Here is a 23,295-nt window from a genome sequence, read left to right on the forward strand (position 1 = left end):
GCCCCTGTGAGGGGAGCAGCCCGGAAGGGGGCAGGGCGCCAGCAGCTCCTGCAGCGCTCGGGGAGCCGGAACCCAACTGGGAGATTGAATGATTCCCCAACAGCGCAGCGCTCCAAACTCCCAAGGGCCGGGAGCGGGTGCCCGGCCGAGACGGCCCAGCTCTGGTGGCTGCGGACCCACGGATGCAAACAAGGAGAAAGTGAGCGGCCGGCGCGGCCCCGCCCTCGCTCCACCCCTTCGCCCCCTTGCAGCGAGCAACAGCCACAGGTCTGCTGCAGAAAGGACATCTGTCCCCATGGAAACCGCATCACGAGGGAGAGGCGAGGGCTCGCGGCTGTCACTTGAAGGTGACAGACTGGTAGGAGACCCTGGGTTTGATCAATGTCAGGGAGCCTGGAGTTTCCCCTTCCATCTCCCTCCACCCTCCGACACCCTGGTACCCCACATCTCCAAAGCTGGGGAGATGCCAGCTGGGGAATGCGGTGCTTCTGCCCTGGGCGCTGTTTGGAAGCTGGGGGCATCTGTCTCCTGAGGGTATGGGGTACTCCCCTCTGTGAATCTCTCCATCCACCTCTGAGGACACCAGGGGTGGGTGCCCCAGATGAACAAATCATTTTAGCACACCCAAATCACCACCAACTATGGCTTTTGTTTTTCCTCCCACCTTCCATGACCTTTATTGAGGGCCCTGGGGGCCAGGGAGAGGCCCCAGTGTCTGGAGTGAGGATGGGGTGCCCTCTGCTGGACCCTGAAATGCATAACCCCCCCCCGTTTTTTTGGTTTATTTTTTGATTTTCTGTTAATTTTTGATCTACACCCGGCATTGCTCAGGGCTTATTCCTGGCACTTCGCTCAGGGATCTCTCCCGGCGGTGTTCCAGGGACCCTATGGGATGTCGGGGATCCCAGGTCAGCTGCCTGCAGAGCAAGTGCCCTCCCCGCTGTCCTGACGCTCTCACCCCAGCCCAACCCCTTTTGGAATCAGTCACATCTCCCCGCAGCCACTAGGGGGCGGTGTCCTCGCCCGCTCGCGGGCCATTCTAACTCCTCTGTCCGCTTCAAGGTGCCCTCTTGGGTCCGACTTGCCAGGGGTGGCTCCTGCTCCAGAAACCGGATGCTTGATTTTGGGCTTGGGGCTGAGGCAAGCTTTGGGAAGTGGTCGCTGCTGGGGATCGGGAAATCTGGGTAGAGCCGTGTCATAGAAGCTCTGGTCCTTCTGATCTTGGTGGCCTTCCAGAACCTTCCCTTCCACAGGCCAGTTTGCAGTCTTCTTTGGCGTGTGCCGGGGACGGTAGGGAACATTGCTGTAGAGGGGATTCTCTGGAAGTTGTGTGGGGGGTGACAATAAGAGGAGACAGTTACTTACAAGGATCTATCTGGTCCTGCCAGAACCATAGCACAGCGAGAGGCAGGGGGCACTTTCCTTGCATGTGGCTGACCTGGGTTCGAATCCTGGTACCCCACAGGGTCCCTGAACACCTCCAGGAATAAATTCCTGAGTGCTCAACCTTGAGCATCGCCAGATGTGGTACAAAATAAAACAAGAATGTGTGTGTGTGAGAGAGAATTTGGCCCTGGAGCTGGGACGGGGTCCACACCGGGCGTGCATGAGGCTCTGGGTTCAGTTCCCAGCACCCAGTGTCCCTCCCTAGCCTTGCTATGTCTGTGTGCCAAACCACGGGGACAGCACAGCTGGGCAGCAGGTGTCGTTGGGAGAGACTCCCCCATTTCCTGACCATTGTTTGGGACTTCCCTAAAAAACAAACAAACAAAAAAAAAAACACCCACCCCTTCCTCTCTGGCCCAACCCTGGGGGCTCTTCTCTGGAATTTTTGTTTCTTGTTTTGGCTTTCTTGGGGTCACACATGCTGATGCTCAGTGGTCACTCCTGGCTCTACACTCAGGAATTAGTCCTGGCGGTCTTCAGGGAACCATATGGAATGCCAGAGATTGAATCTTGGGTGGCTGCGTGCAGAGCAAACGCCCTCCCCGCTGGACTATTGCTCTGGCCCCTGTTCTCTGTTCTTTTGGGGGCGAGGCTGGGCCATATCTGGTGGTGGTGCTCAGGCTGACTCTGGGCTCCGTGCTCAGGGACCACTTCTGGGCGCCTCAGGGGACCCTAATACAGTGCCAGGGATCAAACCTGGTTCAGCCATACTCAAGGCAAGCGCCCTCCCCACTGTCCTATCGCTCCCGCCCCGTCTGTTCTTTTTTTTTTTTTTTTTTTTTTTTTTTTGCTTTTTGGGTCACACCTGGCGATGCACAGGGGTTACTCCTGGATCTGCACTCAGGAATTACCCCTGGCCATGCTCAGGGGACCATATGGGATGCTGGGATTTGAACCTGGGTCGGCCGCGTGCAAGGCAAACGCCCTACCCGCTGTGCTATCTCTCCAGCCCCTGTCTGTTCTTGATATCATTGTGTGGAGGGTCCCTTGCTCTCTCTCTGTTCCCCTTCTGGGTCCCCTCCCCTCCCCAGTCGCCTGCCTCCCAAAGGTTAGGAATTCGGAGGCAACTGCATGTTGCTGCAGTTGCAACCTCAGCCACTTGGGGGCGCAAATGGCAGGGGGATCCCCCCTCCCTGACCCCAAGGAAAACTCCTACCGGGTGGGTTCCCAGAGTGGCGGTGGCGGCAAAAGCAGCGGCGCCAGATGTAGGCGGCGATTCCCAGGATGACCAGGGTCACAGCCACCATCCCCACCACCAGCAGCACGGAGTAGAGTCCTGGAGAGGTAGGGGGTAAGTGGGTGACCTTAAGTTCAGGTGGGGCTGGGGAAGGACGTCCTGGGGCAGTGCTCACCTGGAAAGCTGTCCATCTGCCGGAGGTCAGCGTCCTCGTTGTCTGCAGAGGAGAGATCTGTGTCTGGGGCAGGCTCACCTTCCAGCTTCCAGCACCCCCACCCGCACCCCATTTGGAGCCGCAGTCTAGAGGATTTTGGGGGGTGGCACAATCTGCAGTGTTCCATGGTTACTCCTGGCACTGTGCTCAGACATCACCTCTGGTGGTGCTCAGATGACTATATGGGGTGTCAGGGATCAATCTGGGGTTGGCTGCGCGCAAGGCAAATGCTTTTTTACCCAATGTACTATCGCTCCGAGCCCAGGAGAACTTTTTTTTTCTTTTTGGGTCACACCCAGTGATGCTCAGGGGTTACTCCGGGTTCTGCACTCAGGAATTACTCCTGGCAGTGCTTGGGGGACCCTATGGGATACCAGGGATTGAATCCAGGTCGGTCGTGTGCAAGGGAAATGCCCTACTGCTGTACTATCACTCTGGCCCCCAAAAGGACTTTTAAAACTTTGCCATGAGGGGCTGGAGCGATAGCACAGCGGGTAGGGCGTTTGCCTTGCATGCGGCCAACCTGGGTTCGATTCTCAGCATCCCATAGGGTCCCCTGAGCACCGCCAGGAGTAATTCCTGAGCACAGAGCCAGGAGTAACCCCTGTGCATCGTCGGGTGTGAACCAAAAAGCAAAATAAATAAATAAAATAAAGCTTTGTCGTGAGCTTCGTTATCCTCATCACCTTGGTCAAGAACTCCATCGGGGCCAGGAGGAAAGGTAGGACAACATGGAGGGTGTTTGCCTTGCATACAGGTAACCTGAGTTCAATCCCTAGCATCTCATTGTGATCCCTGAGTACAGCTGGCTGTCCCCACCCCAAAGCAAAAAAAAAAAAAAATCTCCAGTATCCTCTTCATCTTGGGAAGGAGAGATAGTGTAGCGGGGAGGGCTTTTGCCTTGCATATGGCCAACCCAGGTTCAGCCTGGGCATCCTGCATAGTCGCCTGAGCACACCAGGAGTGATTCCTGAGCTCAGAGCCAGTAGCTAAGTCCTGAACATCGCCAGGGGTGATCTGAGAACAAAACTAAACACATAGATAAAACAAAGAGGTTTCTGGGTCTCTTCAAAAGGAACCTGAATGTGGCTTTCATCCCCAGCACACTTTTTTTTCTCTAAATTTTATTTTTGTTTTGGGGCCACACCCTGCAGTGCTCAAGGTTTATTTACTCTGTGCTCAGAGATCACTCTTGGCGGGCTCTGGGGACCTTATGGAATGCCAGCGATGCTACCCAGATGAGCGGCGTGCAAGGCCAGCGCCCTCCCCGCAGTCCTATCGCTCGGGTCCCTGAGCGCTCAGTGGCAGCGGCAGCAGCTGGGGGAGGAGCCGGCAGCTGTGCCGAGCTGGACCCGAGCCCGCCAGCCCCCTGGCAGCTGCCAGCTCGGCTCCGCCTGGCGCGTGGCTCCCCCACCTCTGCTAATTGGTAATTAGCCCCTTCGTCATTAGCGGGGGGTGGGGGCGGGGGACCCTGACTCTCGCCGCCCTGGAGGAAGGCAGAGGACCGGAGGGAACGGGCATCTCCCGGAACCAGGAGCCCGGGCGAGGCTCCTTTCTGCAGGGTCTTAAGGGCTGATGCCGGTGCCACAGATGATCTCCAGCGTCTCTTGACGCCATACAGAGCCTCGGCCACAAGGGGGCGCGCTGCAGAGGTTGCCGGATGGGGAGAAGAGCTCTTGAAAAAAACCAGCCAGGGGGCCTGAGCGACAACCCATTGGAGGGCGTTGACCCTGCACGTGGGCGAGGAGGGTTCGATCTCCGATCTCCAGCATCCCATAAGGGCCCCTGAGCACCCAGGAGTGATTCCTGAGTGCAGAGCCAGGAGTAACCTTTGAGCACCCCTGGGTGTGGCCCCCAAACCCAAAATAATAATAATAATAATAATAATAATAATGTCTAAAGTCCCTTGCGTGAAATTAACCAGTTTAGTTCCTGGCTCTGCACCACCAGGAGTGATCTAGGAGCCAGGAGCAAGCCCTTCCAACCTCCCCCCCAAAAAAAGTCAGTTATAACCCCTGATTTGTGCTTTTTCCCCCTTCCTTCCTTCCTTTCTTACTTTTTGGGTCACACCCGATGATGCTCAGGGGTTACTTCTGGCTCTGCACTCAGGAATTACTCCTGGTGGTGCTTGGGGGACCATATGGGAAGCTGGGAATCGAACCCAGGTTGGCTGTGAGCAAGGCAAATGCCCTACCCTCTGTGCTATTGCTCTAGCCCCACTGATTTGTGCTCTGATTTGTGCTTTTGTGCTTTCATCCTTTGTAACCTGGAGCCTGGGCGTTGAGTAGAATTCTAGAATTCTCAGCTCTTGCTCTCTCCGGGACAGCAGCATTCTAAGACTTTTCTAGTCAAGGTGTTTAAGATTCCTCTAACGTTCTCGAATCTCCTGCCTCTTGGTTTCAGTATTTCTCCATCTGTTTTCATTATCAGCCCCTAAGGACACTTAAAATAAAATCTTAATTTGTTGTCTCATGCAATGTTAATGGCAAAGCTGTTCATGTTCTGTCTGCATGACCGTTTTATTAAAAACACAAAACACGTTTATTCAGCCTAAGTGATGGAACAGCAGAGAGAACATTTGCCTTGTATGTGGTCAACCCAGGTTCAAACCCCGGCACCGATATGGTCCCCAGAGGCCCACCAGGAGCAACCCTGGAGCACAGAGTCAGGAGTAAGCCCTGAGCACAGCTGGATGTGGCCCCAAAATGAATTAAAAACAGAAAGAATATCCAGGCCGAGGCCCAGCGCCAAAGTGCTAGTACAGTGAGGACGGCACTTGCCTCAGATGTGGCTGAACCTGGTTCCATCCCTGGCACTCCTTTTTTTTAACTTTCTTTTTGGGTCACACCCGGTGATGCACAGGGGTTACTCCTGGCTCATGCACTCAGAAGTTACTCCTGGAGGTGCTCAGGGGACCCTATGGGATGCTGGGAATCGAACCCGGGTCGGCCTCGTGCAAGGCAAACGCCCTCCCCGCTGTGCTATCGCTCCAGCTCCCCCTGGTACTCCTTGAACCCACCAGGAGTCAGCCCTGAGCACCACTGGGTGCCGCCCCAAACAACCCACCAAGAGAAGAGTAGAAGGTTCCACCATGTGCCCCCCACATCTCCTCATACCCGTCTCCTCCACCTCGAGCTGCGTCCCATTGCCCGAGACCTCCTTCAAGCTGGGGATCTCCAGGGTGAAGCAGCATGTGTAGTGGCCACTGTCATTCCTGCTCACGGGGCTCAGCTGCAGGCTGAACACGCCAGGCGGCTTCCAGGAGAACTGGCTCTGGGGCCCACAGGTCCCTTGGCTGATGCTGCTGTAGTTGACCCGGGCCTGGCACAGGAGGACCTGGTCCTTGTTCCAGGCGACCCAGAGTTTTTCGGCATTCTGGGCATCAGCCACCTGGCAAGTGAATGTCACACTACTTCCAGGTGCTGCCTTCTGCACCACTGGCTCCTGGTATATGCTCAGGCCAGTGGCACTGCGCAGGGCTGCAGGGGAGAGAGGCAGGTGTGTGAGTTTGAGAGAGGTGTGTGCGAATCAGGGTGATCCTCCTGGAGGAGGTGACCTTTTTAGTTAGTTTTAGTTTGGTTTGGGGGCCACCCCTGGCGATGTTCAGGGCTGACTCCTGGCTCTGCGCTCAGGGATCACTCCTAGAGGTTGCTCAGTTGGGGATCGATCGAAACTGGGACAGTTGCATGCAAGGCAAGTGCCCTCCCTGCTGGACTATTGCATCAGCCCCATGAAGGAGGTGACTTTTGAGATAGAATGTGAAGTGGAAGAAAGGCTGGTTGGGGCTAGAGCGATAGTACAACAGGTAGGGCGATTACCCTGCACACGGCCGACCTGGGTTCAATTCCCAGCATCCCATATGGACCCCTGAGCACCCCCAGGAGTAATTCCTGAGTGCAGAGCCAGGAGTAAGCCCTGAGTATTGCCGTGTATGACCCAAAAAGCAAAAGAAGTCCACAGAGCTAGCACAGGGGTTAAAGCACTTGTCTGACATGCAGCCAACCCTGGTCCAGTCCTTGGCACCTTATGGGTTCCCTGAGAACCACTACAAATGATCCCTGAGCACAGAGCCAGGAGTCGATCCTGTCCAACACCAGGTGTGGGCCACCACCCCCACCCTGCAAAAAAAAATTGAAACTTTAGGGACTGGAGTGATAGAACAGCAAGGAGGTGTTTCCCTTGCTCGCAGCTGACCCGAGTGTTCGACCCCCGGCATCCCACAGGGTTCCCTGAGCACTGACAGAGTGCAGAGCCATGGGGGCTGGAGCGATCGCACAGCGGGGAGGACGTTTGCCTTGCACGCGGCCGACCCGGGTTTGATTCCCACCATCCCATAGGGTCCCCCAAGCACCGCCAGGAGTAATTCCTGAGTGCATGAGCCAGGAGTAACCCCTGAGCACCGCTGTGCGTGGCCCCAAAACAAAACAAAAAAATAAACTTAATTTTATAATAATAATAATAATTGTTATTATTATTTTTACCAGACACCGTGGTAGTCAGCGCTTGGTCCTGGCTCTGCGCTCCGGGCTTGCGCCTGGCAGGTCTCAAAAGCCCTTATATGGTGCTGGGGATAACACCGGGGGCTGCTATGTGTGAGGCGAGCGCCTTTAGTCTCAGGTCCCCAACGTTCACATTTAAATCTAAGCATGGGAGGAAAAACCTAGGGCCCAGGGAGGAAATAAGGTTTGATTGAAGTCTGAAAACGCTCCCCCTCACTGCAGTTTTGAGAGACTTTAGGGGAGCAAGAGTGGGGGAGGCAACCAAGGGCAGCCAGGAAACAAAACCCAGTGAACAGCAATGGGGGCCTCCACCTCGAGAAGAGGGGCTGAGAGTTTGCTAAGATTGGGGGTTTGGGGGGCAGGCTACACTCGGGGGTGTTTGGCGCTGACTTCTGACTCTGTACTCAGGAATCACCCCTGGAGGGGCTCAAAGGGACCCTTTGGGGTGCTGGGGATCACATCAAGGCAAGCGCCCTAGCCTTTGGACTATCTCTCCGGAGTTTGCTTAGATTTAAAGGGGCCCCCTGCAACCTCCCGCAAGCTGCAAGTGGGACAGAATGAAAAGAGGGATGGATTCCCTCAAGGTTGGGGTCGAGGACGTGACAAATCCAAGTAGCTTTGGGTCCAGACAGGGGGTCCTGCAAGGTGGAGGGGAAAGGGTGGGTTTGGGATTTGGGAATCAAGTTCAGGGTATCCCCAGCTAATGGGAGGGATAAGGTGTAGGGAAGGGTGTCCCATCAGGGGCTGGAGCGACACACAGTGGGTAGGGCATTTGCCTTGCACGCAGTGACCCGGGTTCGATTCCCAGCATCCCATAGGGTCCCCCGAGCACCGCCAGGGGTAATTCCTAAGTGTAGAGCTAGGGGTGACCCCTGAGCATCGCCGGGTGTGATCCAAAAAGCAAATAAAAATAAATAAATAAAAGGGTGTTCCATCAGAGGAAATCGAAGTTGCAAAAGCAACTTTATTTCTTTTTCTTTTCTTTTTGGTGGGGGGGCTCACCCTACAGTGCTCAGGGTTTATTCCTGGCTCTGTACTCAGGAGTTACTCCTGGCGGTGCTGAAGGGATCCTGTGGATTGCCAGGGGTCCAATCTGGGTCGGTTGCAGGCAAGGCAAGCGCCCTCCCTGCTGGACTATAGTTTTGCCCTTGCAAAGGCAGCTGGTTAGAGGGCGATCCAGCATGGGGGTTTCGCGGTGGGGGGGCCAGGAACAGAAAGCTAAATCCACAGAGTTGAGGGATATTTCAGGGAGCTGGGGAGAGATAAGGCACCAAAGCAGGGCCACATGGGTCACAGTCTAAATATCACCCAGCCCGCCACCCCCGTACCTCCTCAATCAGATCAGATATTCTTATCTACTAAAGCAGAATTGGGGGCCTGAGAGATAGCACGTCAGGGGCGGGGGACGCTTGTTTTACACTGTCCAACCCCGCTTCCATCCACGTCTAGTCCCCTCCCCACCACACCAGTTCCCTGAGCCTCCCCAGGACTGGTCCCTGAGCACAGAGCAAAGAGCACACCCCGAGCACCACTGGTGTGACCCCAAAACCAAAGCTAAGAAGCAAAGCAAAGACTGGGTGGCTGTGATTGCTTTTGGCAGACAGTGGGGTGATGGATCCCGGGAGGGAAGGCAGAGGGGAGGGAAGCCCAAGTACTCACCCCAAAAATGCCCCAGAAAGACCAGTGCTGTGCCTAGGGACCCCATTCCTGACCCATCTAACCCCTCTCTCCTGACTTGCGCCCCAGTGTCGGGGCCCCGCCCTCTCCTGCGATGACTTCCTGCCACAATCTCCACCTCCACCACACAGGCAGATATGACACCGGGGGCTAGCTAAGAGACGTCCGGTGGCCAAAGCTGTTTGAGGCTCTGCTTCCTGTGGCTGTCTGCCTCAGTTTCCCCAAACTTTTTGTTGTCGTTAAGTCTGAAAGGTACTTGGTAGTGGTGGGTGAAATCCTAGGTCCCCGTGAGTGGAGGTCTTTCTGGAAGATTCTACATAAGCTCACCTGGGTTAAGGGGTGTGTCGGGGGATGGGGAAGTGCATGGGAAGGGCAGGTGACATGGAGTGGGGGAGGCGAACAGAGAGTCAAGCCTAAGAGATTTGAATTGCAGCACCGAAGTGTCAGTTTTTCTGCAACCCCCCCAAAGTCTTCCTGTCGTGATTCAGAGAAGTGAATTTCTCTCAAATGACTTTGAGTCTCTCCACAGATTAATGGGGGGATGTTGTCATCTGACGCCACCCCACCGCCTGGAGAGATTGTAGGGGACACAGTCAGAGGGTGTGGTTTCTAGGTGTTGAACTTTAATTCTGCCCGAGTCACTGGCTGCGGGCAATATTGCTCCCCCCACCCACCTGAGATCGGGACGGGGGTGGGCAAGTCAGTTGCCTCAATGTCTCACCCTCAACCACAGTGTGACCTGGTTTCAGAAGAGAAGAAGGCTTTTGTCCTTCGCAGAATCGCTCTGTCTAACCACGGGGAGGTCCTTGCGGTGGGGCAGTGTCCGCACAACCCAGCTCCCACAGTGAGGCTGCCGGTTCCGACTGGTCCCCTTTGGATCTGCTGAAGCACCCAGAATTCTCACCTATCGCCCTGAGCAGCCGGGATGAATATCTTGGACGAACGTTCAGCACCAGACTGATGGGAATCTCAGAGAGGAGCCCAGAGAGCCGTAGCTCTGAGGATTCTGGGCTGGCGGGGAAGTCTCTGGAGGATATGTTTGGGTCTGGGATTTTGTGGGATGTGTAGGAGTTCGGGTGTGACCCACCCAGAGGAAGAAAAGAAGACTCCAGTGGCTGCAATCCCGCTTGAGCAAAAATCTTTTTCTTTGCAACATCGCCTGTGAGTCGTGAAGGGATTCAGATCTCAGAGGCAGAGCGTGATGGGAACTCATTCCAGTTCTGGAGGACTTGGCTGTGGGCTACCTCCCCGCCACACCCATCCCCACCCCCAGCACGCGGCACGGGACTACATTTCCCAGCGTGCTGCGGACCCGCAAGCGCCTGCGCGGTGAGGCCAGTGATGGAGCGCTGACGGGGGGCGCGGCGGTGGCGGCGAGGGCTCGGCGGGCCATTGGCTCCCGGCAGTGGCCGAGGCATCTGGGGCACTGGAGGCGCGAGCAGGGCCGGCGGGCCGGGCCGGGGCACCTTTGGAGCTGCAGCAATGGAGGATCAGAGGGTAGGACTGGGGATGCGGCGGGGCGGGGGTGAGCGAAGGGAGGGGACCAGGTGATGCTGCAGCGTCCTCCCACTCCCCAGAACCCGGCTGCTCTGCAGCCGAAGCCCCACCCCCTCCCACCCGGGTCTAGACACCCACCTTGACGGTGCAGCAGCCCCCCAGCCTAGCCTGGACGCCCCCGTCAGCTTAGCCGCATTCTTGATGGCTACCCAACCCCCGCCTCGTGCCCTCGACCCTCCCGCACTGTGTCCAGGACTCAGCCCTGACCCCATCCCCCACTCCTTTTACTTCCCACCCCTCCTGCGGGCCTGGTATCCTGCCCCACTCCCCCACTCCCCTGCTCCCAAGGACTCTCCGCCAGCTCAGCACAGGTGACCCCACCCCGCACCCACCCCCACAAAACAGCGACCCCCACCTGAGCCTGCCTCAGGGCACCAAGGAATCCTCCCAGCACCCCCCACCCCCGTCCCTGTTCACCCCGACCCTCTCCCATTTACCTAGGCCCGCAGCGCCCCACCTTCAATTTTCTCTCGCTGCCTGCAAATCCCTTCCCTCCGCTCGCACCCCAGCTCCGGGTTGGCCCTGCGCCAGGCTCGCCCCTCACCTAGGTCCAGCGTCACGGCGACGCAAGTGGCCACCAAGTGGATGATTCCTGTTCACGCACGTGCCACGTTTCTGCGCCCTGCCCCAGCGGCGCTCTCTCTCTCTCTCTCTCTCTCTCTCTCTCTCTCTCTCTCTCTCTCTCTCTCTCTCTCTCTCTCTCTCTCTCTCTCTCTCTCTCTCTCTCTCTCTCTCTGAGCCTCAGTTTCTGTCCTGGGAAAATGCAACTGCTCTTGGTACCCCACCTAAATAAGGATCGCGGCCAGAGCTGGCTCCCTACTCCAGAGCTTTGGGGGGAGGTCGGTGTTCTGGGGTGCGCCCGGGGCTGGGGTGCCCTGCCAGGCCGCGGGGGTTTAAGCTGCTTCCATTGCTCGCGCTTGGGGAACAGGACGCTCTCCGGAAGATCATCACCACGCTGGCCGTGAAGAATGAAGAGATTCAGAGTTTCATCTACTCTCTCAAGCAGATGCTGCTGAATGTGGAGGTGAGCGATGCGCCCCTCGGGCCCAGAAGGGAGGGGGGTGGAGGAATCTGGGGTAGGGAGGTGGTAGGGGGTGTGTGTGTCGGGGGGTGGGGGAGGAGCTGGCAACTAGCCCCCACCGGACCCTGGGTTCTCGCTGCACTCCTGGCCTGCCTGATCCCCAAACTTCTCCCCAAGGCGAACTCGACCAAGGTCCAGGAGGACCTGGTGACGGAATTCCAGTCTCTTTTCTCCCTGCTGGAAGAAGTCAAAGAGGGTATGCTGATGAAGATCAAGCAGGATCGCGCCAGCCGGACCTACGAACTCCAGGTGGGAGCCCCTGGGTGTCGCCCCCCCCCTCTCCCCAACCCCAGAGCCCAGCTGGCCTCAGCTTGTCCCTCCTTCTGTTTCAACTTGTTTCGTTTTGGGGCCACACCCGGGGAAGCTCAGGGCTGACTCTTGGCTCTATTTACGCTCAGGGATCACTCCTGATGGTGCTGAGGGGCCCTTTGGGGGCCTGGCGATGGAACTCGGGATGTCCGTGTGCAAGGCACACACCAGAACTGCAGCACTTTCCTTCTTTTTAAAAAAATTTTAATTAAAAAAAATTTTTTTTTTTTGCTTTTTGGGTCACACCCAGCAACACTCAGGCTTACTCTTGGCTCTGCACTCAGGAATTACCCCTGGCGGTGCTCAGGGGACCATATGGGATGTCAGGGATGGAACCTGGGTCAGCCGCGTGCAAGGCAAACGCCCTACCCGCTGTACTATCGCTCCGGCCCAGCACCTCCCTTCTTAATCTATATTTTCTTTCTTTTTTTCTTTTTCTTTTTGGCTAACACCGGGCGATATACAGGGGTTACTCCTGGCTCATGCACTCTGAAATTACTCCTGGCAGTGCTCAGGGGACCAAATGGGATGCTGGGAATCGAACCCGGGTTGGCCGCGTGCAAGGCAAACGCCCTACCCGCCTTGCTATCGCTCAAGCCCCTCTATTTTTTTTTCTACACAACTCCATATATTCCCAGTGTCAGACCCCTCCCTGATATTCCCCCCTACCCTCTGCCTGGCCCCCAAGACCCATCTATCCCCTGCTTACCCACTGTCCCCGCCTTTGTAGAGCGCAGCCCCGCCCCCACATCTGCCTGCACATACCCCCCCCCCCCCGCCCCACCCTCTGCCTCTCGGATTTCTCAGCCCTTCCCACTGGCGCCCCAAGTCAGTACCCTCCCACCTGCCCTAATCCGTGTGTGGGGGGTATCTAACAGGCCAGATTCCCCTGGGGTACCGGAGATATACACCTCCAGGGCACAGGTGTAGCCCAGTATGTGTGTGTTAATGAAGGGCCCTCCCCTCCCCCCATCCCGACAAGGGATCTGATGCCCAGTTAGGGGGGCGCGCTCCCCCATCCCGAACCCTTTTCCAGTGTTCCCCTTCCACCTGGAGTCTGAGAAGGCCGTGGTCCCTCCCAAATTCTAGAGCTGGAGGGGTTTGCTGCAGTGGGGTGAGGTGTCTCCTCCTTGGGTGGGCTTGTCACCCACAGAACCAGCTGGCTGCCTGCACGCGGGCCCTGGAGAGTTCTGAGGAGCTTCTGGAGACGGCAAACCAAACGCTGCAAGCCACAGACTGTGAGGACTTTCCCCAAGTGAGTGCCGAGGCGTGGCGGGTTACTGGGGGTATAAGAATATCCAGGGTCGGGGCTGGAGCAATAGCACAGCGAGTAGGGCGTTTGCCTTGCATGCGGCCGACCCGGGTTCAATTCCCAGCATCCCATATGGTCCCCTGAGCACCACCAGGAGTGATTTCTGAGTGCAGAGCCAGGAGTAACCCCTGTGCATCGCCGGGTGTGACCCAAAAAGCAAAAAAAAAAAAAAAAAAAGAATATCCAGGGTCAGGGCTGGAGGATAGCACAGCGGGTAGGGCGTTTGCCTTGCATGCGGCTGACCCGGGTTCGATTCCCAGCATCCCATATGGTCCCCTGAGCACCACCAGGAGTAATTCCTGAGTGCAGAGTCAGGAGTAACCCTTGGGCATTGTTGGGTGTGGTTGGAAAAATGACAACAACAAAACAAAAATAAAGAAGAAGAAGAAGAATATCCAGGACTGTAGCAATATTATACAGCGGGTAAGGTGTTTGCATGCAGAGATTTTGATCCCTGGTACCCCACATGGTGCCCTGAGCACTGCTAATTGTGGGCCAAAAATCAAAACAAAAAACAAGATTATCGAGGACCAGGGCTGGAGGTATAGGACAGCAGAGAAGGTGCTTGCCTTGCATGTGGCCAACCCTGGTTCTAGCCCTGAGCTCACTAGGGGTGATCCCTAAGCTCAGAACCAGAAGTAAATCCTGAGTACCACTGGGTGTGGCCCCAGATACACCCCCACATACACATACATCTCACACACACACACACTCATTACTTAGTGTTAATCTGAAATGAAGATATAAGTGGATCTTATGTTGTTTTTGTTTTGTAAAATTATTTTTACAAAACAAAATTTTTACAAAACAAAATGATTATTGTTTGGGGGCCACCCCCCAACAATGCTTAGAGAGTTCTCCCACTCTGTGCTCAGGTGTTGCTCCCCGGCATTGCAGGGGTGGGGCTCTTGTGGTGCTGGGAATCAAGCCAGGGACCTTGTGGGTTTTTATTTGCTATGTCTCTCTACTGGGTGCAGAGCAGGGGGGGAGGTGGGCCCTGTCTTTGTTCTCTCTCCCTCCCTCTCTCCTTTCTCTCTCTCTCTCTCTCTCTCTCTCTCTCTCTCTCTCTCTCTCTGTGTAGTCTTTTCAGGTCACACACAGTGATGCTCAGGCGTTACTCCTATCTCTGCACTCAGGAATTATTCCTGGTGGTGCTCAGGGGACCCTATGGGATACCAGGGATCGTACCTGGGTCGGCTGCCTGCAAGGCAAACACCCTCCCCACTGTTCTATCACTCAGGCCCCTGTCTTTGCTGTCTTTTCCCTTGTGGGGCACATGTTTTATCTCTGGCTCTTAGCTGCAACGGAGGCTTCAGTCTTCCTGTCTGTGTAGTGGGTTTCTGCTTCCTTTGACATGACCTTTTGATTTTTAAATTTTTTTCTCCCCCTTTCTAGGCTGCCAAGCAAATCAAAGATGGGTAAGATGTGGCCTCTTCTCCAGGTGTGAAGTGGGGTGAGGGGCATACCCAGGTGAGGGTCCCTCAGACCAGAGCACTACACCAGAATGAGGCGGGGGTCCTCACGCGCACCTTGAGGACGCGTGGTGTGGATCCCCGAGCAGACTGCCTCCACCTTCTGCCCTATAGCGTGACCATGGCCCCCGCCTTCAGACTGTCACTGAAAGCCAAGGTCAGCGACAACATGAGTCACCTCATGGTGGACTTTGCGCAGGAGCGGCGGATGCTCCAGGCACTCAAGTTCCTCCCGGGTGAGATGGGAACTGGCTGGAAGATCTGATTTTCAGGGGAAAGCGCTGGGTCTCTGGGAATGGCTAAAGCGTAGAGGAAGTTAACAGCTCATCATGGGAGTATTAAAGGACCACGCCCACTCCCTATGCCCCACCTCCTGTGGGTGGAGCCAGTATGACACCCCGCCCCTTCAGTGGAATGTCCCATCTGAGTGGAGCCTTAGGGCAGGCCACGCCTCCTGAGTTCCCTATTGGCAGAGCCCTAGAAAGGATCCACCTCCCAGGGGTGGAGTCCACTGAAGGTCATGCCTCCGATTGGTAGCTCAATCTGGAAGGGTACTTTTATTGATTTTTATTTTATTTTTGATTTTTCATGCTCCATCCAGCGATGCTCAGGGGTTCCTCCTGGTGGTGCTGGGGGCCCATATGGGGTGCCAGAGATCAAATTCTGGCAAGCCACGAGAAAGGCACGCACCCTATCCATTATCTCTCTGGCCATATTTATTTATTTTTAAGTTAAAAATTCTTTTTTATTTTTTGGGTTTTTTTTGTTTGTTTGTTTGTTTTTCCTTTTGGGTCACACCTGGTGATGCACAGGAGTTACTCCTGGCTCTGCACTCAGAAATTACTCCTTGTGGTGCTCAGGGGACCCTATGGGATGCTGGGAATCGAACCCAGGTCGGCCGCATGCAAGGCAAACGCCCTACCTGCTGTGCTATCGCTCCAGCCCCTATTCTTTGTTTTTTGGGCCACACCCATGAGAGTCCAGAGCATACTCCTGGTTTGGGCCACGGATCACTCCTGGTGGCGCCCTGTGACTAGGTGCAAGGCAAGCATTTACCTACTCACCATACCATCCCTCCAGCCCAAAAATGTGCTCTTATTTTTATTTATTTATTTATTTATTTATCTTTTTGCCAAACCAGGCAGTGCTCAGGGTTACTCCTGGCTCTGCACAGGGATCATTCTTGGCTCGGGAGACCCTATGGAATGTCAGAAATGGGACCTGGGCTGGCTGCCTTCAAGGCAAGGCTCTCCCTGCTGTACTATAATATCTCGTGCTCTAAATTATCCTGTTTTAGATGAGTGAAAAACATCCTGAGACAGTGCAGCCCTCTGATTGGCTGAACTCTTTTTGATTTTCTTTTTGGGTCACACCCAGTTATGCTCAGGGGTTACTCCTGGCTCTGCACTCAGGAGTTTCTCCTGGCAATGCTTGGGGGATTATATGGGATGCCGAGGATCAAACCCAGGTTGGCCGCGTGCTAGGCAAACGCCCTACCTGCTGTACTATGGCTCCGGCCCCTGATTGGCTGAACTCTTAATAAAACACCACCCTGTGCCCTCCCCCACGGTGGAATTCTGCGGAGGCTTTATACTCAGGAAAGGCTAGGCCCCCAAGTTAGACCCCAGAGGCCATCTGGGGGCGGGGGAGCTCCTGCACGCCTCCACCAGCGATATCTTGGGGAGTTAGTGCCTGCAAACCCCCCTCCACTGCGGGCACAGGACCCTGACCTTTCTCTCTCCTGCCCTGGCCAGTCCCCAGTGCGCCTGTGATTGACCTGACCGAGTCCCTGGTGGCCGACAACTGTGTGACTCTGGTGTGGCGCATGCCGGACGAGGACAGCAAAATCGACCACTACGTGCTAGAGTATCGGCGCACCAACTTTGAGGGGCCCCCGCGCCTTAAGGAGGAGCATCCCTGGATGGTCATTGAAGGCATCCGGAACACCGAGTACACACTGACCGGTAACCCCCACCCCCGACGCCCCCATTTCCCAAGAAGCCACTCGGAGGCTTGTGGGTGAGGTTCATGGGAGGTTGAGAGTGGCTTCACTGGTCTGCTCAGGAATCTCAGAAAGAAGTAATGAGGAGGGGCTGGAGCGATAGCACGGCGGGTAGGGCGTTTGCCTTGCACACGGCCGACCCGGGTTCGATTCCCAGCATCCCATATGGTCCCCTGAGCACCGCCAGGGGTAATTCCTGAGTGCAGAGCCAGGAGTAACCCCTGAGAGCATTGCCAAGTATAGTCTGAAAAACATAAACAAAATCACTGTATCACTGTCATCCCGTTGTTCATCGATTTGCTCCAGCGGGAGCCATTTGTCGCTGTCGCGTGCTGGTGTAGCCCAATGGTGGTTCTGCTCCAGGAACACGAGCACGTTGTTGGTACTGTTTTTGGCATATCAAATTCTTCACGGGTAGCTTGCCAGGTTCTGCCGTGCAGGGGAAAAAAAATAATTAAAAAAAAAAAGAGGTCGGGAGCTGGAGCGATAGCACAGTGAGTTGCACGTGGCCGACCCGGGTTCGATTCCCAGCATCCCATATGGTCCCCTGAGCACCGCAAGGAGTAATTCCTGAGTGCCCATCCAGGAGTAACTCCTGAGTATTGCCGGGTGTGACCCAAAAAAAGCAAAAAAATAAAAAATAAAATAAAATAAAGAGATCACGCGGCCACATTCGCAGCGCAGCCACGGGTCCTGCATACCTGGATTTCTCTGTCTGTTTCTTCATGGTGAGGCGCATTCAAGCATGCGGAGAGTGGCCTTGGGCATGGCTGTGTCTGGGTTCTGGAGGTTTTCGGCTGCCAGAGCGGTGCGTGGGGCGGGGAGAGAAACTCAACCCGCCCCCCTCCGAGGGGCCGTGGTGAAGACAGGCTGGAGCAGGGTCAGGAGATTCTGCATCACTCTCTTCCAGGAGCAATAAAAATAAAACACACACACGAAAAAATAAATAATAATAATGGGATATTGATGACCTTATCACTTATCAAAGGCTCAAAACATATAGAAGCGGACTGGACCAATAGTGAGGTGCTTACTTTGCTTGCAACAGAGCTGGCTTCTGTCCCTGGCAAGACACATGGCCTCCTGGGTCCCTGCCAGGAGTGATCCTTGAGCACAGAATTAGGAGTACTGCAGGGAGTGACTCCAAAACCAACCCCATCCCCACCAGAAAAAGCATATATGTATAAGCATTTTACTCAGAAGTAATGTGAATGCTCCTCTATTAGGGAAACTGAGGCACAGGAAGCCACTCTGGCCTGCATCTCTCAGACTGCTTATACAGTCATTTATTCTTCCTCTCCTTCTTTCTTTCTTTCTTTCTTTCTTTCTTTCTTTCTTTCTTTCTTTCTTTCTTTCTTTCTTTCTTTCTTTCTTTCTTTCTTTCTTTCTTTCTTTCTTTTTCTTTCTTTCTTTCTTTCTTTCTTTCTTTCTTTCTTTCTTTCTTTCTTTCTTTCTTTCTTTCTTTCTCCCTTTCCTTCTTTCTTTTTTTTTTCAAGCCACTCTCAGGAGTGCTCAGGGCTTCCTCCTGGCTCTATGCTCAGGGATCACTCCTGGCAGGGCTTGGGGGACCATACGGGGTTCTGGGGATCAGACCCAGGTCAGCTGTGTGAAAGGCAAATGCTCTCCCCACTGTCCTATTACTCTGGTCCTCTCATTCTCCTTTACTGAGCACCTAAAAAGTATCTGGCTCCTTTCTTTGTGACATATCTTTAATTGGGGGGGGGTCCCTAATTGGGAGCTGGGGAAACCCTCAACCTCTGAGTGGGGAGCCTTGCTGACAAGATAAGTATTACCCATCTCTGGTGCTGTAATTAGCCTCTTCCTTATCTGCAATTAGCATATGTGGTTAATGAGCGTGCTAATTGCAGGGAAGAAAAGTCACCAGCCTTTAGAGGGCCTGAGAAATGATTGGTTTATCCTTTGCATGGGAATCCAAAGAAACACACTCTATTTTTCCCAATCCTTTTTTTCATTACGGCAAAATCAAATGCACATAATGTAACAGTGACCCTCTTAGCACCGCTTAGGGGCCTGGGGCCTGTTCACAGATTTACGGCGTTGTGTCACTGTCCCCACCACCATCATGGCCAGAATTTTCTCCTCTTCTGGGAGTAGAACTGTCCGCCTGAAATTCTCCCACTCATCCTGACCCCATCATATACTTCTGGTCTCTAGAGAGGGTTGGAACATCCTCTGCTTCCTATCTAGGGGGTGGCAGGACCTTCTCTAGGGTCTTCCTAGAAAAGGTATCAATCACCCAGGATGTATTCTTGTGTATCTGATTCGTGTTATGATTAGAATGTGGTAGGGATCAAACTCAAGGCCTTATGCCTAAATTCTACAATAGAAACACCTCAGGCCCCTGATTATTTTTTTTTGGGGGGGGACTGGGGAAGACAGGGCACACCTGGTGATACTGGTGGCTGACTCCTGGCTCTGAGCTCAAGGCCAACTCCTAGTGGTGTTTGGGGACTCCATCCATGCTGGGGATTGTACCTAGGTCGGCTGTGTGCAAGGCCAACGCCCTCCCTGCTGTCCTATCACTCCAGACCCAGAGTCTGTTACTTAAATTATAGGCGTAAGTTGTAGACAATGTCATAATCGCTCTGTTGCCCCCTAGGTCTCAAGTTTGACATGAAGTACATGAATTTCCGAGTGAAGGCCTGTAACAAGGCGGTCGCAGGTGAATTCTCAGAGCCGGTGACGCTGGAGACACCAGGTGACACCCACACCCACCTTGGCCATGACTCCATCATCATCACCCCTCCCGTTTGGGTCCCTGAGAGCCAGTGTGTGAGGAAAATTCTCTGATCTGGGGCCAGAGCGATAGCACAGTGGGGAGGGCGTTTTTCCTTGCACACAGTCATATGGGATCACTGGCATCCCATCGGGTCCCCTGAACCCCACCAGGAGTGATTCTTGGGTGCAGAGACAGAAGTAAGACTGGAGTACTGCCAAGTGTAGCACAAAAAAAGAAAGAAAAAAAAGAAAGATAGAGAGAAAGAAAAGAAAAGAAAAGAAAAGAAAGGAAAGGAAAGAAAAGAAAAGAAAAAAGAAAAGAAAAGAAAAAGAAAATCCTCTAGTTAGCATTTGTTTTTCTTTTTGGGTCACACCCAGCGATGCACAGGGGTTACTCCTGGCTCTGCACTCAGGAATCACTCCTGGTGGTGCTCAGGGGACCATATGGGATGCTGGGAATCGAACTTGGATTGGCCGCGTGCAAGGCAAATGCCCTACCCCCTGTGCTATTGCTCCAGCCCCGAAATGCCATAGGTTTTTTTTTGGGGGGGGGGGTCCACACTGGGCAGTACTCAGGAGTTACTCCTGGCTCATGCACTCAGGAATTACTTCTGGCAGTGCTCGGGGACCATATGGGATGCTGGGAATCGAACCCAGGTTGGCCGCATGCAAGGCAAATGCCCTACCGGCTGTGCTATTGCTCCAACCCCTAGTTAGCAAGATTTTCTTAGCCTGAATGTCTGGTATAAGACTGCTTTTGCCTTTGCCATAATCCCATATATGATTCTCATGCTCATATATACACAAATCCTCTCTCTCTCTTTCTAATAAATCCATACTCTGTCGAGCTGGGGCTGAGATAGTATTAGTGAAGTTTGATTCCACTGTTCCCATGGTCATACTTTGCTTGTCCTGTTGGAAAGTTCTTCTTGCAGTCTAGCCTCACTCTTGCATGCTTCAGCCCCATGTTTTCCTGGGCTTAACCCCCAGGGTTAGCACAGAGGCGCAGGGATGGTTTAGAATGGTTCCGGTCCTTTGGCTAGAAGTCCTCTCTCTTGTGGTTCACACCCTGGCCTTGCCACATCCCCCCTCTGCCTGTCTGAGCCTCCGTCTGTTTCTCTGTCTGGGTCTCTGTCCCTGTTTGTCCCGTGCTCTGGTCCTGCTTTGGTTTGTTTTGGTCACTGTCTGCCTCTCTGTGTGTCTCTCTCTGTCTCTCCGTGTCTCTCTGGGTTTTCCCATCTCTGTGACTCCCACATCTGCCTGACCCCAGCGTTCATGTTCCGCCTGGACGCATCCACATCCCACCAGAACCTGCGGGTGGATGACCTCTCCGTGGAGTGGGACGCCATGGGCGGGAAGGTGCAGGACATTAAGGCCCGTGAGAAAGATGGCAAGGGGCGGACAGCGTCTCCAGTCAATTCCCCGGCCAGGTAGGTTACCAGCTCCCTTTTTGAGGTTTTGGTGGAACTATGCCAGCTGGGGATGGACACAAGAACCACAGAACCCAGTATGATCCACACTGGGGTGCTAGGTGGAAGAAGGTGCTGGGGGAATCAGAGAGTGAATGAAGAGACCTGAGATTGCAGACTGGGTTTTGATGGTTGAGCAGGAGTTTTCCATATGAGGATGGGTACACCTCTCTCTGGGGGAAGAGGGCTAAAGTCTTTACCCTCTTCCTCCCTGCCATATCAGAGGAACCCCATCACCCAAGAGGATGCCCTCGGGTCGTGGGGGACGGGATCGTTTCACAGCTGAGTCCTACACGGTGCTGGGTAAGGAGAAAAAGAGGGGTCGTGTGGGGGATGGTGGCTGATTGTAGGCAGAAAGCCTGCAGAGTAGCTGGAAGGAGCATCTTTGGCCTGGGGAGTACCGGGACTGGCTAGCCCTGCGAGAGTCAAGGGCACCCGGGAGCCGGTTCTGCCTGCCCCACAGGGGACACGCTGATCGACGGCGGAGAGCATTACTGGGAGGTGCGCTATGAACCCGACAGCAAGGCCTTCGGCGTTGGGGTGGCCTACCGCAGCCTGGGCCGCTTCGAGCAGCTGGGAAAGACAGCAGCGTCCTGGTGCCTGCACGTCAATAACTGGCTGCAGGTCAGCTTCACGGCCAAGCATTCCAACAAGGCCAAGGTGCTGGATGTCCAGGTGCCAGACTGCCTGGGTGTGCACTGCGACTTCCACCAAGGTGATGCCACTGGCCCCGCCCACACCCCAGCCCACCCACCACTTGCCACGCCCCTCAGTGACCACACTCACCACGGTGACACCGCCCACCCATGTCCCACCAACCCCGATATCCCCGCCCACTCCAAGACTATGTCCACCTATCAGATGTTTCTGTCCACCCCATGACCACGACCATCCAATGGCCTCCCTTTATTCGCCCCCACCCCGTGGCCACGCCCATTGCATGGCCCCGCCTCCCTCCCAGATGGCCCTGCCTACCTCCACCAACCCTGGGACTCTGGCACCCCCGATCTGACCCGGTTCTGCCCTCCACCCCAGGCCTTCTGTCATTCTACAACGCCCGGACCAAACAGCTGCTGCACACCTTCAAGACCAAGTTCACGCAGCCACTGCTGCCCGCTTTTACGGTAGGACCCTGCCTCCCTCCTCTCTCTGCCGGGCAGGGCTGGGGCAGGGGGAAGGGACGGGCTTCATCACTGAGTCTCCTCGTCCCCATCACTGTCTCGTCCAGGTGTGGTGTGGCAGCTTCCAGGTGACCACTGGCTTGCAGGTGCCCAGCTCTGTGCGCTGCCTGCAGAAGCGAGGTAGCGCTACCAGTAGCTCCAACACCAGCCTCACTTAGCGCGCCCCCAAACACACGCCCACCCCTTTCAGTGGGGCTGAGGTGGGGTAGGGGGGGCTGCCGCTAAGCCCCGCTGTTCCGGCCGGAGACCCTTTTCTCACTTGCTGCTTGGAGCCTTAACCACGGATGGAGGGCCACGAACCGGAAGTGGGTGCGGGCAGGCCCTTCCTACTCGCTAATAAAAAGTCCAACACTGGCCAAGTAAAGTGGCCATACTGCTGGTTCTTTGCGATTGGGTACCACAACCTTCTGGTCAACCCCCTTTCCTCTGAGAAATGGACTTTTCTTTTGCTTCTGGACAGTTTTATTTTCTTTTTTTGGACGGGGGAGTACGGATCCTGAGGTATTACAGAATCCCACCGGGGCACCTACCACATGCAAAATTGCTCCATTGCTCCAGCCCCTGTTACACCCTCTCCCTGGCAGGTTCTCTCCCACCCCAGAAGTGGATTTTTCATGCACAGACAGGCACGCAGGTTTTGTTTGTTTTTTTGTTTTTCATTTTTTGGGTCACACCCGGCGATGCACAGGGGTTATTCCTGGCTCATGCACTCAGGAATTACTCCTGGCAGTACTCAGGGGACCATATAGGATGCTGGGAATCGAAGCCGTGTCGGCTGCATGCAAGGCAAATGCCCTACATGCTGTGCTATGGCTCCAGCCCCAGGCAGGCAGGTTTGATGGTAGAAAGAATCAGGAGTGGTGGGCAGGCATCTGAGTGTCCATTCCACCCCTCACAGAAGCACAACAGAACGTGGAGTTCCTCAGGTTTTAATTTAGGGAGAAGGCAAGTGGCTGGATCACAGCCCGGCTGGATCATGGCCTTGGGAGTTCTGGACCAAGCGCCGGCGCCTTTCCTGCAGTATGGCTTCCAGCTCCATCCTAATATCTGCCAATCATGAGAGGAAGGGACCCCAGGTTGCAGCAGCACGAGGGACCCCAGGTCCCGTCCATTCCCCCCCACTCCGCTCCATCCACCTAAGAGAGGCTACAGGATTTGTG

At 54.9% G+C, this 23,295-nt stretch overlaps 2 protein-coding genes across 2 annotated transcripts; one reads left to right on the top strand and one right to left on the bottom strand.

The window, feature by feature from the left end:
• Positions 1-27: 27 nt before the first annotated feature.
• On the bottom strand, positions 28-20,834 carry TMIGD2 (transmembrane and immunoglobulin domain containing 2). The gene is made up of 7 exons (XM_055124655.1): positions 20,751-20,834; positions 11,711-11,852; positions 11,028-11,162; positions 5,954-6,316; positions 2,799-2,840; positions 2,603-2,722; positions 28-1,319 (listed from the first exon to the last, which is right to left on the bottom strand). The coding sequence occupies exons 1-7, from the start codon at positions 20,832-20,834 to the stop codon at positions 985-987; spliced, it is 1,221 nt and encodes a 406-aa protein (XP_054980630.1). The 3' UTR covers positions 28-984.
• Positions 10,335-22,499, top strand: FSD1 (fibronectin type III and SPRY domain containing 1). Its single transcript, XM_055126324.1, has 13 exons — positions 10,335-10,510; positions 11,499-11,594; positions 11,769-11,900; positions 13,114-13,215; positions 14,668-14,690; positions 14,859-14,980; positions 16,499-16,708; positions 19,367-19,465; positions 20,756-20,915; positions 21,178-21,257; positions 21,418-21,669; positions 21,990-22,078; positions 22,183-22,499. Exons 1-13 carry the CDS (start codon positions 10,496-10,498, stop codon positions 22,291-22,293), a joined length of 1,491 nt encoding a protein of 496 aa, XP_054982299.1. The 5' UTR covers positions 10,335-10,495; the 3' UTR covers positions 22,294-22,499.
• Positions 22,500-23,295: the final 796 nt, after the last annotated feature.

Source organism: Sorex araneus, chromosome 2, assembly GCF_027595985.1.
Source record: "Sorex araneus isolate mSorAra2 chromosome 2, mSorAra2.pri, whole genome shotgun sequence".
Taxonomy (NCBI): Eukaryota; Metazoa; Chordata; class Mammalia; order Eulipotyphla; family Soricidae; genus Sorex; species Sorex araneus.

Excerpts from the sequence above, each read along its gene's own strand:
- FSD1 (XM_055126324.1), top strand. Across the intron at positions 20,916-21,177 it reads CCAGTCAATTCCCCGGCCAG|AGGAACCCCATCACCCAAGA; the intron begins GTAGGTTACCAG and ends CTGCCATATCAG. Across the intron at positions 22,079-22,182 it reads CACTGCTGCCCGCTTTTACG|GTGTGGTGTGGCAGCTTCCA; the intron begins GTAGGACCCTGC and ends TGTCTCGTCCAG.
- TMIGD2 (XM_055124655.1), bottom strand. The coding sequence starts at position 20,834 with ATGGCGTCCCACTCCACGGAGAGGTCATCCACCCGCAGGTTCTGGTGG. Across the intron at positions 6,317-11,027 it reads GCAGCGAGAGAAAATTGAAG|CCCTGCGCAGTGCCACTGGC; the intron begins GTGGGGCGCTGC and ends TCTCCCCTGCAG. Across the intron at positions 2,841-5,953 it reads GCTCGAGGTGGAGGAGACGG|ACAACGAGGACGCTGACCTC; the intron begins GTATGAGGAGAT and ends TCTCCTCTGCAG.